Below are 15189 nucleotides of genomic sequence, written 5' to 3' on the forward strand. Positions count from 1 at the left end.
TGTACTAGTTTGTGAAATTGGAAACATTCAACAAGCGCCTTATCGAAAGGTTGTCTCCCACGTCCTCTTCCTCGTCCACGACTTCCTCTACCGCGACCATGACTTGCTCCCGAACGATCATCATGAGTGACTTTCAGCACTTGTTCATCAGGTTGAAAACTCTGCATTCTTTGCTCATGAACAAGCAAGCTGCCATGTAGTTCATCAAGGCTTAGGGTGCTCAAGTCGTTGGCTTCCTCAATGGAGTACACACCACATAGTTGAAATTTGGGGTTAAAGATATAAGTATCTTGCTGACCACTGTGCTCGAGTCTACTATTTCACCATTTGCTTTCATTTTGTTGACTACGCTGAGTGTACGTCCCAGGTAGGTATCAATCTTCTCACCATCTTTCATGGTCAGCAATTTGAACTCTCGTCGTAGTGCTTGAAGTTGAGCACATTTGACTCATGTTGAGCCTTGGTATTTCTGCTGCATGGACCTCCATATCGCTTGTGATGTGCTTTTGTCTAGAATTGTTTCAAGAATCTCTCTTTCAATAGCCTGAAACAAGTAGTTCTTTACTTTCATATCCTTTAGATTCGCCTCAGCAGCACTCCTCTTCTGTGCCTCAGTGGGCGTGGCTCCCAACGTTGGTATGCCATCTTCTACTAGTTGCCACATTTCCTTACTGTGCAGAAAATTTTCCATGGTCATGGACCAGAAATCATAGGGGCCATCATATCTTGGAATGACCGATTGAACAAACTTTTCTGATGTAGACATCCTTACTCTCACACTTCTCACTTAGGTTGCCCACACTCTATACCAGATTGCTCTTCACACTTGATCTGGATATTTTCTCTCCACACACGTATCTCATTCACTTACTGGATCAGGCCCCTTACGGAGCTCTAATACCAATTGTTGAAAGTCTCACAAAAAAACATTTGTGGACTGGTACTTTTATTCAATGCAAAGAATGGCTTATATAAGCCTTACAAACTCTCAGCAAACAAACTAACTGACACGACATGCTAAGTGGCACTAAAATAGGAGTAAATAAAGCAACTAATAAAAGACCCATTCAGCCCTATAATATAGGAGCATTATTGACACGTAAATAACTAACAATTGATTGTAAAGGTGTAACTCTTGTTCCCACCAAGAATTTTCCATGGAGTAGAGATGACAATTATTATTGAAATGCCCTCCTCCATAAAAATCACAATTTACTGATGGTGAGTGAATGACGCCTAATTGTATACTTTCAACATGCTCAAACCACCTCTTTAAAATATCTTTCATTGATCAAATTCTTCTGAGGTTCTACCTTGCAAGCATAGACTCACAAGAGAAAGATACTTCTTTTTTTTTATCATTTAAATTTGAAAAACTAAGTAAGAATACAATTAAAAATAGAATATCCAAAATACCAAGTACAAAGAACAAAGTTCTCGGTAACGACGCCAAAAAGTTGTTGATAAATTGGCAAGTGCATCAATTTGTCCCAAATAGTAAAATTAAAATGAAAGTTCGAGTATCGTATCCATAGAGACTTTGTTTGTACTTAGGTAGATGGATTTTTAATTAAGAAAAAGATTTGGAAAAGGTAGTAGAAAATAGTAAATTAAATTGCTGAAATTAAATCAAACAAGAAAAAGAATTGAACATGAATTAATTAAGGACAAAAAAGATGAGAAAATCCAATATTATTGTAGAAGGAAATTCAGAAAATGAGAATGTTAGAAACTTAACCTATTTGATGTAATGTTAATAATTTTTCTCTATTTATAATTATTCTAATTTACACCTACATCTATTAATATACTCTAACTTTGGTACCGCATGAAAGAGCCTAATTTATCTATTTTTTCTTTCAAATCCTTTTGCAAAGCTAAAATAGTAAATTGCATTTAGAATAGAGATGTATAACTGGATAAAAAAATATGAACATATCCATAGTGATGACTTTATTTAGATACAATTTCCTAATTCTATTAGAAAATAATGTTTTCCAACGCTACCTCTAAAACTTACCATGCAAATGGGTGATCAAACCACAAGCAATAATATTAAGCACAAGAAAGGATAATGCAAAAGTAATATTATTAAATACATAGGAAGAGAAATTACATCAAATGTAGTTGGCTGCCAAGTTCCCAACGAAGGGGGTTTAGTCTCTCATTGTTATGGAGACTTTACAATTGCAAGATGAAAATATTTAGTAAAGGGGAAAAGATAAGAAAGGGAATGGAGGGAATGATTGACTTCCCATGTTTGCTTCTCCTTCTTCTAGTCTTTTTTCTTCTATAAGGAATTATATTCTGTTGGAATTTCTGTGTGTCTTTTCCTTCTTCTCTTTTCTTCTTTTATAGGTGCAGAGAGGCTTCTTGCACTAAGCCCTCATTTACTTTCCTTAATTAGTCATGCTTTCCTTAATTAGCCTCGTTTTTCTCAATTAGTCTTCTTTTCTTAATTAACCCTGTTTTCCTGAATTAGTCTTCTTTCCTTAATTAACCCTGTTTTCCTCAATTAGCTTTCTTTCTTTAATTAACTCTGCTTTCCTTAATTAGCTTGCTTTCCTGGGCTTTATTTTATTCACTAAACATCATAAATTCATCACTTTTAGTATTCTCTGTACAAAAACTTAAATGATGTTAATTTAACAATTATTTCCTCAAAAAGGAAAAATTACAAATTCTTATATAATTTAACTTCAAAATATACTCAGAATTAGTAGTTATCATTTGTGCAACTATGAGACTAGAGAAATGCTAGCAAGTAGCAATGGATTCTTTAACATACTCTTTTAAACACACTCATTATTGGTTGGAATTTAGTAGAAATCGTAAATTTTGTGTGGCTCCCACTACTCCCGCTCATGATTTGTGTTTTCTAATAAATTTTAACTTTGTTAAAGAGAGTGAATTTCTAACACTCCTCATGAAACTATTCTATGTTTTATGAATTTAAGCAATGCTTAAATTCCTTGACTAATTAAAGTCATTGGAATAATGTCTCCATGTTCTCATTATTAAAAGGATATAGGTATTAATTCCATGTGTTGCTATAGTAGAAAACTATTTAATGAAAACTAGGTGGTAAAGTGATTTGTTCATGCATTTAAAGATTTTTGCTATTATGCCAATAAAATCTTCTTGGCTTGCCTCCTTTTTACCTAAGCAATGAAAAGCTTTTCCTGGTTTTGCTTTTCATTTGCTGAGGTAAGCATGTTATCCTTGATAATTTGATGTCTTGGTAGAAGAATGGTTCATTTGTCAACTTTATAACTCATTCAAGAACTGTTTTGCAGGGGCTATTAGCGTGGGCTTTGATTGTTTGGTGTTGTAGCTTATTTTTCAGTTCGGTTGACAAAATTGGCAGTGTTCTTATCCATCTTTTGCCTGGTATATTATACTTTATTTTTCAGTAGTCCTATTTCTTTTTTACAGAATAATAAAAATTTGGAAGATCTTGCTCTTTTATGGTCACTATAGACGCATGCTTTCCATTGTCAAATATTGGAAATATTTGCCCCACACACATATAGGGATTTTGCTTCTTAAATTTGATTGGAAAAATATGGATCTTTTTGGTTGCTAGAATATGATACAGTGTTCATTCTTATTTGTTAGATAGCTTATTTTAGAAATTTATTTTATAAAATAGGAATTGATGCTTAGCTTATGAACATTGTGCTCCAAAATTCATTTTCAACCTTTTTCTCTTTGTTTTTTTTTTTACATAATAATTATTCAAGGAATACTTCAACCCAACAATAATTGCCTTTTTTTTGTCTTTTTTCAAACTATGGTGCTCGAGGTATGGGGTTGCTTTGCTTCTTTAGAATCACTTTCTCTTTATAGACAATGTTAATGCAATAAAAAAAATACATCTAGGTACAAAGTTTTTAACCCAATTTTTCTTTTCCTTTTTCTTTTTGTTGACAAACAAAGGAATAACATAAATCTCAAGTTTTTTTTTTGAAAGATAGAAGAGATATGAAATTAATAAAAAAAAAATATTTCACTATGATTGGGATGATCCTCTTCGTTGAGATGCTATGGAATGAAAGATACTAGAGTTAATATGGGATTTTGGAGGAAGGAAGAAAAGAAGGTTTTGATAGATTAGAGCATAAAAGAGTAGAATTTGATAGGTAGGTGAAGAAGCCAAATATGGCAACACTAAAGATGTAGACAGGAAGCACCCCAAGGAAAAAATGACAAAACAATTGACAAGAAAAAAATAATGATACACTTCTGCAGAAGAACAAGGAAGTTGGTTGTGCTGAAAGATACTATTTTGGAAAACTGATGAAACTGAATTGCATTAGTTATTAGTCAAACAGAATCAAGATGGGGAAACACCCCTTTTCATTGTTGTTGAATATGGTTTACATTGATGTAGTTAGGTAGATGATTCAGTATTATGATAAAATTATACTATCGCTAATAACTCGGTTTAATAATTTGGTTACAACTAGGGGTGGAAATGAGCCAAGCCAAACTTTACTAGGCTTCAGCTCGGCTTGAGTTGAATATGCAAAGTTTGAACTTAGCTCATTACCTGTCATAGACTTTTTTTAAAGGCTCGGCTCGGCTTACATAAAAGTCTGGCTTGGTCTACGAGCCTATTTGAAAGTCTGCTTAAAGACGTCTTCAACCAATTAATTGTTTTAAAACCTAGTAAAATACTAACTAAAAAAAGAAACTTATAAAATTTCGTATAAGTAATGTACAAATCCAAAAATAATTGATAAACAAAATCATATTGAATTCAAATTATTTAAATACAAAGTATATCAAAAGAAGATGAAAAAAAAGAGCATAATATTAAAAAATATATGGATTATAGATGATTTGTACTAATATAACCAAATAAAAATATTTAAATTATCTGAAGATATCTTTACAAAACATTCTTTTCTTTGGAAATATTAATCTGGTTGCATTATCCTTTTAACTTGAGTCTTTTTCTTTTTGAAAATTTTTCACATGTAAGTGAACTCTCTAAGCACTTTATGTACTTCATCCTGTCATTCATAATATCATAAAAATAGTATAGACAATAGTTGTTATTATTATTATTATTATTATTATTACTTAAACAAGTCGGTTTATCAAGCTTAACAAGTTTTTTTTTTATAGTTTGACTTTGGTCTTTTTATCTAAAAAAGTTTTTTAAAAAGCTTGAACTTCGCCCCTTTATAGTAAATAATCGAATCTTAAATAGTCTGAGCCATAGGCCCTTGACAAGCGGCTCGGCTCATTTCCATCCCTAGTTACAACATTGAACTAATTCAATTACAATAATATTTTCTACATTGTTCTCTATATTTTTAGAGCTACACTCAGATAATAGGATTAATTCATTTAGTTTTAGAAAAAAGTAGACCATTTTCATATTCTTTCTCCCATGTTTTTTTTTCCACTTATTCATTTATTTATTTTTGCTTTTATGTGTTCCAACTATTTTTTAAAAATTTAAACAACCAAATAAGAAAAAAAAAACCTCACGACCCATGCGTATGCAGAGGTCCCAAAATAAAATATAAAATTAAATTAAATTCAAAAATAAATATATTTTAGAATAAAACTATTTAAAAAAATGCGTTATAAAATTGGTTTTTGATTTCATAAAGTTGATATGAAAAAAAAACAAACATTATAAAATCGATTCCGAGAAACTGATTTCGTAAGACATGTTATAAAAAAAATAAAAGCTTACGAATCGATTTCTAAACAAAGTCAAAAAAATATAATTGTTCACATTCTTTTAATATAAACAGTAAAATGTATCAATGTAAATAATTTTTCAGTTATATTTTTTCATAATAATTATTTTTTTTATTTTTTTACGTAAAAAAGTCGATGTATGGATCACTAAAAAGGTCAAAATTCTTGTTGAGCTGCTAGATGTCTGTCTCTTGTGATGTTTTTTTAAACTAAAAATTTAAGATAATGATTGAATTCTCCAAAAAAACATTTGTTTCAAAAAAAAAGTTACTAGAAATAAATCATGTTCAAAACATAAGAATTTGAGTATTTATAAGATTTTAGTCGTCGCTTGGCGCAGGAGTTGTATTTGATTTGATATACCTACCATACTTGACTTTGAAGAATCTCGATGATATTATTGAGAAACATCAATCATCATTAGAATATTTTTGTTTTTTGTTTTTTATTTTTTGGGCATATTTGGATATTCTTTAAAAAAAATTAACAGAAAAAATAACTTTTAAAACAACCACTACGTTCAATAAAACGGTCTTGCAAACACAACCTCACCTAAGTAATCGGTAATAATTTTCATGTAAATTGGTAAAGAATTTTGGAGGTATGGACAGATGAAAGACATTGTTCATTTTGATTAAGCATCTCAAACGTGAAGTAAATAATAACAAATTCAATATATTTAAAATCTAAAAAATGATGAATATTTTATCATTAGAACTTTATTATTAAGAAATAAAGAAGATTGATACTGGTAGTGGGCATTGAGTGAAGGAAAGGAGAGAGTGATGGGTGATTGATTGATTGAATGTGTGAGTGTTGGATTCATTTTAAGATTGAGTGGGTGAATGAAGAGCATAAAAAGGTGAAAGGGCTCTGAGAAGTGAGGTGTGAAAATTAAAAAGAGTGACATGAATAAACTCATGACTTGAATTGAAAGGAAAACACAGTGGTAATCATGTTGACAACACTAATATACGTGTTTTATACAGAGAGAGAGAGAGAGAGTCACAGGCTAAAGATCTAATCTTGCTCCCGTCATCCACGATGCCGTGAGGACTTCATCTCATTTTTCAGTCCCTTCTAATGTCACTGTGAATGAATCGTGGTAGGACTTGGGATTGTCATCAACGGTTGTTAAATTCAAGCTTATTCACGGGCCTAAACCCATATAACTCATGCTTTCAAGCCCAATCCCAACGCCTCAATTTCTTCTTCTATGTTTTTTTTCTTTTAAATAATCATTTTGTCTCGTAACGTATATTTTGCTGTATATTTTGCTGACAAATAATGTCTGAAAGATAAAAATACAAAATTTAGTTCTTGAAAGTATAAAAAATGCAACAAATATATTCGTCCGTTAACTTCCGTCGATCACCATTAATAAAAGAGCTTACATGACACGGAGAGACAAATTTATCATTGAAATGATGGCTAACGTAGCATATTTGTTATAATATTTTTTTGACTTTTTGTCTTTCTATTTCGCTGACAAATGCATCCCTGAAAAATGAAAATGTAAAATTTAGTCCCCGAAATTATAAAAAAAATGCGACAAATATATCTAGATGTTAATAATGAATTGTATAAGAGATAAGCTAGGGAAAAGGAGATTAAAAAAACAATAAAATACAACTTAAGATTTGAACTCTTATACTTTGATTATCTATCTATTTATCCATCTATCAAATTGTTAATTATTTTTGTAATTAATCAATATAACTACTTATTTTCCAAAATAAAATAAATTTCTTTAGTTTTATGATATAAAAAAATTGAGTTACCATTTAAAAATGAAAGTCTTTTATTTCTTGAAATTTTTTGTTTCTTCAATTAATTATTAATTTTTATTACGTACTCTGCAGTATGTCAAATGAAATGCAAGGTCGTTGTAGCTCCTAAATTAAGGAGAGATACAACTCTACGTCCTAAAGGCAAATAATAAACATCTATATTACTTTTTTTTTTGTTTTGTTTTGAAGTTAACCTTTATATTAGTTTGAACATTTTTGTATTTTTTATTTAAATTTACTTGAGTTCTTTATTTGTTATTAACTGTTTTCATTTCATTGATATTATGTATAATAAATGTTGTTTTGAGCGGAAGCACATAAGATTTATCCAAGGAATTCTTTCATATTTGAGGTATATATATACGTTTTATTGATTAAGGAAAAAAACTTATAATTCTACTTTAACTTTATCTAGTTTAAATTTTGTGAAAAATAGTTAATTAAATTCTTTTTTTAAAATAAATAAATAAATAAATTTGATCCCGCAGTCGATTGTGTTTTTTCTACTCAAAACTCTCGAGATATTATTTTTAATCTAAATATAAGGAAACTTAAGTTGGAATTGGGATATGGAATAATTTTAAAGATTAAAAGTGAGAATTTTGATAAAATTATAAGATATAAGATAAAGTTTTTTTTAACAGATTAAGGTTTGATATGGAAATCAAAATAATAAAAATATATATTAAAAGACAATTTAAAAATATATATTACATATGTACTAAACGAGTAGGAGCAATAAATTACAAACACATAATAATAATAATAATAATAATAATAATTAGTCACAATCTATTATTAACGTCTGAATATATTTTATTGCACTTTTTTATGCCCTCGGAAACTAAATTTTGTATTTTCATATTTTAGAAATGCATTTGTCAATGAAATGGGAAGATGAAAAGTAAAAAAAAAAACCATTATGACAAATATGCCGACAATCCATGTTCGCAATTATGTCAATAACAAATTTGTCTCTCCGTGCCACACGTAAGCTATTTTATTAATGGTGACAGATAGAAGTTAACAGTCGAATCTATTTGTTGCACATTTAGGGACTAAATTTTACATTTTATCTTTTAGGAATGCATTTGTCAGCAAATTACATATTGAGGGACAAAAATGACTCTTTATCCTTTTTTTTTAGATCAAAACTGAAATACATTAAGCTTTGACAATAAACCGACTTAGGATTTTAAGTATTATTTTGCTATTGGATAAAATTATTTTTTAATCACAAATTTTACTTTACAACATGTAGATTATGAAAATTAAAATTACAAATAATAGAAGTGAAAAATAAGTTTTAGTTCATATATTACAGAAGGCAAATTTAAAATATATCATTCATTTTTATAATTATAAACTTTATAATTATAAAAGATGTAAAAAATTATTCATAGTTAATAATTAAAGTAAATCCATGTCAAATGACACATATAAAGCGTAATAATTTTATTTATATTTAAAATTCAACAAAAAAATCATTCATAGAAGAATATTTAAATATAAATGAATATAATATTTAAAATTGTTTCAATCAAATTGGAAAACTTGACTGCTGAGCTATAGTGAGATTTTTTTTTTTCAATTATATTTTTTCTATCTATAAAATTTAAATCTAAGACCTTATTTAAGAGGATCGAGTTGAGTATCATTCGAACCGAATATGATAAATTATGAATATAATAAGTAACATAATTAAATTATATAGTATGGGATTCATTTATTATTTGGGTCTCACCAGTCACCAACACTTAGCCCACTACCGTTCGGCACTAAAAAGTTTGGGCTCATGGGCTGGCCCATACTTATCAATCGCAACTCGCGAAAGTTCCTTTCTTTTGTAAAGTCGCCCCTTCCCACTTCGTCTCCGTTGCAGAAGTAGTGTTTCACTGTTTCTTGCTGCTTGTGCTCTATGTGGGTCGCGTGAAGGGAACTTCATCAGCACAGGATGGTATAGTCGGTTTCCTCACGATGCCGTTTTAGCACTTTGCTTCTAATTTCAACTTTTTTTTAAACGACGTCTTTTCTTTTGTCGCATTTTAACAGGATTTCCAGGGATTCCTAAACGACTTGCAGGATTGGGAACTTTCTAGAAAGGATAAAACACGAGCACAAAAGGAAAATGTTGGTAATTTTATCTTAACCTTCAAAATTTCCAATCATCGTCCAACTGCGAACGTTTCAGTTTACTTCAACAGCCATTAAGATTAGCCTCTATATGTTTCACAGTTTATTATTATTATTATTATTATTATTATTATTATTATTATTATTATTATTATTTTGTTTTCGTGGGTGGAATATGGATGCAGCATTAACAAGTAACAACTAAGACTTTACCTTGTTTGACTAATTCGTCCACTTTTCAAATGGTTTTATTGTATTTAGTGATACTTTTTGGTCATTTGTGTGGATTTTCTTCTTTATATAAGGAGGTTAGTTAATGTGTTACAGCTTGTTTCTTACCTATTATAGTACAAAGGAGGAAATGTAAACTTTGTGAATATGCTGTTTGAAAACAATAGACATTTATGATGGGAAATGAGAAATTTTATAGTGCTAGAACGATAGGTTCATGTAACTAGGCTGAAATTTGCACTGTTCACTCATATGAAGCAAGAGGTTTATGGCATATTATTTGTTTGTGGAATTCTGGAAGCATGATTTCTTTGCAAGTTTCTTCTATTAATTTCCATGCATCCTTGTACTAAAATGGGGCAATGACGTGGGAAATGACTCCTTGATTTTGCATATCCTAAATATGTTTGTTCTTGTGTATGTATGTATGAATTAATTAATACATTTTTGATGTGATATTCTGACCACAATTCAAAAAGGCTTCATCTTCACAGCTTACTGGATCCGTGGGTGTGGAGAAGGCATCAAAAGGAGATACCATTTCTTTTGATCGTGCAAGAAATTCTCCAGGACAGTATGATTTGTCAAGAATTAATGATCCTTTCAATCGTGTGCATAGTAGTTTTGTTCCTGAAGATGTTCCTGATGCTGTTTCTGAGAAAGATCTGGTAGGTTTTTTCTCCCCCTCTGTTTTGGTCTCCGGGTGACAGAGTAGAGGGAGATTGATCTGTTAGGATATTATAATATATTGATTTTAGTGTTGTCCTGTATGATGTTGATACTGCAATCCATCTCTATATTCCAGGGTAATGAGTTTTTCAAGCAGAAAAAGTTTAAGGAAGCTAGAGACTGCTATTCAAGGAGCATTGCCTTATCACCAACAGCTGTCGCATATGCAAATAGGGCAATGGCCAATATCAAGCTCAGAAGGCAAGCTTATGTTTAGAATTCTGGCTAGCTCATCAAAATATTCACAAAATGTTGGATTTTATCATTAGTGGGATTTTAAATACAAGAAAGTATTTTTTTTCCATTTACTGTCAATTGTTATATGGTCTATCACCTGACTTTCTCTTAAAGTAATATTCTTTTCTGAAGGTGATATGTTTTTTTCTCACCTATTTTTGTCAGTAGATTCCAAGAGGCTGAGGATGACTGCACAGAGGCCTTAAATCTTGATGATCGTTACATAAAAGCATACTCACGAAGAGCAACGGCTAGAAAAGAACTTGGAAAAATTAAAGAATCGATGGACGGTGTGTTAAAATCCAAGCAATATACTTGTCCATTATCCTAATATTAAAACATCCTGATTTGTTGACTCTCTCATTTGCTTAAATCGCAGATGCTGCATTTGCCTTGAGGTTGGAACCAAACAATCAAGAAATCAAGAAACAGTATGCTGATGCTAAGTCTTTGTATGAGAAAGTAAGCACATGAATATTTCCAGTATTGTTTGTTACTATCACAAAGTATATTAAATAGCGAAGTAGACAAAATAGTATTGTTATATCTCCAGTATGACAAAAAGACATAATTTTAATAACTTACTATTTTTCATGAACAATACACTAAGGAATGCCTATATCGGGTTACAAGGAATTATTAGGGTTGAACTTATGGTACATAACCAATAACCAATTTCCACACTGGCACCTAAAGCAAAGTAGATTAAATAATAGTAGATGTAGCATAAAATCAAATGAATTGATTCCTTGAAGTTCTGGAATGTTAGGGCCTTTGATTTAGTAAAATCAGGACAGAGTAAAGAATTATGATGTTACTATGTTAGCAAGACTTTAGAGATGCGATGAAGGGATAATATACTTCACAGTAGTGATTTGGGAATATAGATTCAAAAACAGAAAATGATAAGAATGTAGAGGATGGAGTCTTATCGAAAAGAAAATACTGCTGCTTGAAAATCTAAGAGTATTGTTATAACTGTTTTCCTTGACTGACAAACCATTGATGGAAAATGGTATATTTTGAAGTCTGCTGTTTGTGAGGAAATGTTATTGCCGGTTAATGTGGTCAGTACCAGACATTTTTATTGATAGACCTGCAGATTAAAACACTTTTTGGATGGGTCCAATAAGTAGAAGACCTTACAAGTTTGTACCTGTAGACCTAAGACAACTAGAGCCTAATTGTAACTAGAATGGAAACATGAAGGTAGCAAGGGAAAGTTAGTTATATAGAGAGAGTATAGATGAGAGACAATGCCCTTTATTTCATGACCTAGCTTTGCAGCACTATGCCGTTGATAAACTATTATGGTTTTGTGTCTACTCCCCCCCTAGGTTCTCTGTTGCATAGATTAATGTTTTTCTTTCCTTTTTTAAATCTCTGTCGTCCAGGATATTCTTCAGAAAGCCTCAGGGGCTCTGAGAAGCACTGTTCAGGGAACTCAAAAATCTCAAAAGTCAGAGGAAAAAATTAATGGAGGCAGCATCCAACCCATTTCACATAGTACTCAAAAGTCTGGACTAGCTGAAGTTAATCATCATAAAAAGGTACAGAGAAGTAGAGTTTTCATTAATATCACATTTCTAGATATATTGTTATGCTTATGGTTGAGGGTGTTGAACACTACTTTGGTGTTTTTCATGTTAATGTAGTCCACCCTAAAGTTTGGCTATGCTTTTTGACAGGATAATGAACAGCAAATACTTGTTAAAGAATCACTCTTAACAGAGGATGTTGATAGCAGAGAAACAAAAGCCAGAAGCAGGCCTCAATCACAAGGAGGCGATGGCTCTAAAGAAGGTTTGAGTGCAAGCAACAGTTTGGAGCAGGTTAAATATCTTGAATTCCTTCCCTCTTTGTCAAGTAATCTGGTTCCAGTGCATATTTTAGTCCTGTTAGAAGCAATAATTTATTTCTTCTTATCTTTAAAAACGCAGAAATATTTTTTATGTTCTTCACAAGTTCTTATTTAAATATGAATTATCCACATTATATTCTTTTGGAGCTTTGTTAAAAACACCTCTCTGTAATTTTACTATATTTTTATTCTCAGTAAGTAGTAGAAATAATAAAATAAAATTTAGGCTTTTGGGTCTTTTAAATGCTATATTCAAGCATTGTATACTTTCAATTGATATTTTGGTTTTACCTCTACAAAATTTTTGCAGGTATATTTACTTTTTTTTTGTACTGCAATTTTGATGTTAGTAATTGTGCATAACTGCATATTCCTATTTGTATTCCCATTTTACATGTTTTTTTTTTTTTTTCTTAACAGAGAAATCACAGCATTACTAAGCTGGAAATGAAAGCATCTGTGCAACAGCTTGCTTCTCGTGCTGCTTCTAGAGTCGTGGCTGAAGCTGCCAAAAATGTAACCCCTCCAACTACAGCTTATCAGTTTGAGGTCTCCTGGAGAGCATTTTCAGGTGATCTTGCTCTGCAGGCTCGTCTATTAAAGGTGTTCAACTTTTTTTGGTTCATTTTTAATTTGACTATATTGTCAGTTTCTAGCATATTTGTCATTGATTCGAGCAAGAGATGCCATTTTATGCTTAAATTTCTGGCGTTGGGTGCTCTGCTTCATGTTATAATGAACATCTTTTCTTTTTGTATGTTAGGCTATATCTCCCCATGAATTACCGAAAATATTCAAAAATGCCTTATCTTCTGCCATACTAATTGAGATCATCAAGTGTCTTGCATCTTTTTTCACGTAAGTGGTCATCTCCAAAAGTAAATATTATTTTATTGTTTTCGCTTCTGTTTGAGCTTTAATCATGATAGTGAATTTGCTCTATGCAGGGAGGACATGGATCTGGTTGTCAGTTATTTGGAGCATTTGACCAAGGTACCAAGATTTGACGTGATTGTAATGTGCCTTTCATCAACAAATAAGGATGGTAAGTATTTTTAATAATAATCAAATTCTAAGTGTTTCTGTTCGCCATGCCTTTTGAAATCTCTTGAAAGTTTAAAGGTCTCAGGTCTCCGAAGATAAACACATAAAGGTAGAAGTAAGAGGAAAAAGATAAGTAGGTAGGAGGAATAGGGGTCTCCAATTTAGAGCATGAGATGCTTAATCAATTGAAATGAAAGGTTCCTTTACGGTGGTGCTTGCTATTTAAAGCTTATGGTTATCATTGCCAGGTTTGCCAATCTGATTGATTAAGTTGGTTACATTTTGTGCAGACATACGCAAGATCTGGGATGAAGTGTTCAGTAGTGAGGCAACACCAATTGAGTATGCAGAGATTCTGGACAACCTCCGATCAAAGTTCGGCCTTGGACAGTGAAATCTTCACCTGTATGTTTGAATGTTTTTTTTTCCTCTGTGGATCCTCGCCCTTCCGCAACTATCTTCACTTGTAAATTGTTATGCTATTGAATGTTTGAGCATTATTGACGCTCAAGTTGATCCATCTTTAAGCGATTAGCTAAAAGTGGAAGGAAAAAAAAACAAAAGGCTCATGTGTAATGCTTGAGGCTGAGGTTCCAGTACGTTTTAATGTTTTTTTCCCTTAAGGATTTGGGTCTTGTCAAATGAGGAAAAGTAAAGGAAATAATTTTAGTTGATAACGAGAAAATCAACCGATGAAATTTTATTACATTTGTAATTTACTATAATTTTGTATATGCACGTAATATTGACTACTAATTTTTCCATCAATGACTGCTATAAGTGCTATTGCTTATTTTACTCTCTTTTTTAAGGGTATATTTGGTTTAAAAGAGAGAAATAGAAAAGAGAAAAATAAGAGAAATTTTTTAATTTTGGCGTGTAAGAAGTGTGGATCCCACAAAATATAGTACAATATTTTTTGGTATATTATTTTCTTTCTTTAAAACAAACAAAGCCTAAAAGTGAGTTGCTTCAGAAGAGTCGAATCTTTCCTTCTTTTTGTGAATTCAACCTATTTCGTCTCTTCTGCTGGGGCCTATACATAGAGTATGCTCAAACTGTGGTTAATTAATTCACTTGAGAATTCGGATGACATGGATGCTTGTGTTGCACGGACTGTGCTGATGGATAGTAGAATTATAAAAAGAGCTCGTCCCACTCATGATCGAAGGACAGTTTTCAAATTGCTGTCTTACGAGTGGGACCATTTGGTAGATAGAACTTAGAAGGCCATGTTACAAGTGGCTGGCTCAATTTTCTTATTTTCATCAAAATTATTTAGTCTAGATTTCGTGTTTGTTTGGTTACTTTGGGGCCCAATGTCTAAAGTCATTCGAAGTCCACAACCATCAATCCATGAAATTGTGAGTGATGAAATCATCCCATATGGGTGTCAGCCTTTGGTGAGTAGATTCATGATTAAGTAATCCGAACTAGGATCTC

The 15189-nt window shown here is 31.4% G+C and overlaps 1 protein-coding gene across 4 annotated transcripts; it reads left to right on the top strand.

Annotated features, from left to right (window-relative positions):
* Positions 1–9318: 9318 nt before the first annotated feature.
* Positions 9319–14478, top strand: LOC114369148 (RNA polymerase II-associated protein 3-like). Of its 4 annotated transcripts, none has more exons than XM_028326332.1 (12): positions 9319–9468; positions 9564–9641; positions 10355–10543; positions 10681–10805; positions 11010–11131; positions 11221–11303; positions 12236–12391; positions 12530–12673; positions 13123–13305; positions 13466–13560; positions 13650–13747; positions 14037–14478. In XM_028326332.1, the coding sequence occupies exons 1-12, from the start codon at positions 9466–9468 to the stop codon at positions 14138–14140; spliced, it is 1380 nt and encodes a 459-aa protein (XP_028182133.1). In that variant the 5' UTR covers positions 9319–9465; the 3' UTR covers positions 14141–14478. The 4 variants fall into 4 exon arrangements, with proteins under 4 accessions (XP_028182133.1, XP_028182134.1, XP_028182135.1 ...); XM_028326333.1 differs by having other exon boundaries at positions 10370–10543; XM_028326334.1 differs by having other exon boundaries at positions 9358–9468; positions 9564–9645.
* Positions 14479–15189: the final 711 nt, after the last annotated feature.

Source organism: Glycine soja, chromosome 10, assembly GCF_004193775.1.
Source record: "Glycine soja cultivar W05 chromosome 10, ASM419377v2, whole genome shotgun sequence".
Classification (NCBI taxonomy): Eukaryota; Viridiplantae; Streptophyta; class Magnoliopsida; order Fabales; family Fabaceae; genus Glycine; species Glycine soja.

Bases quoted from the DNA above. Each gene is read 5' to 3' on its own strand.
- LOC114369148 (XM_028326332.1), top strand. The intron at 10,544-10,680 runs GTAGGTTTTTTC...TCTATATTCCAG, and splicing joins CTGTTTCTGAGAAAGATCTG to GGTAATGAGTTTTTCAAGCA. The intron at 10,806-11,009 runs GCAAGCTTATGT...TTTTGTCAGTAG, and splicing joins GCCAATATCAAGCTCAGAAG to ATTCCAAGAGGCTGAGGATG.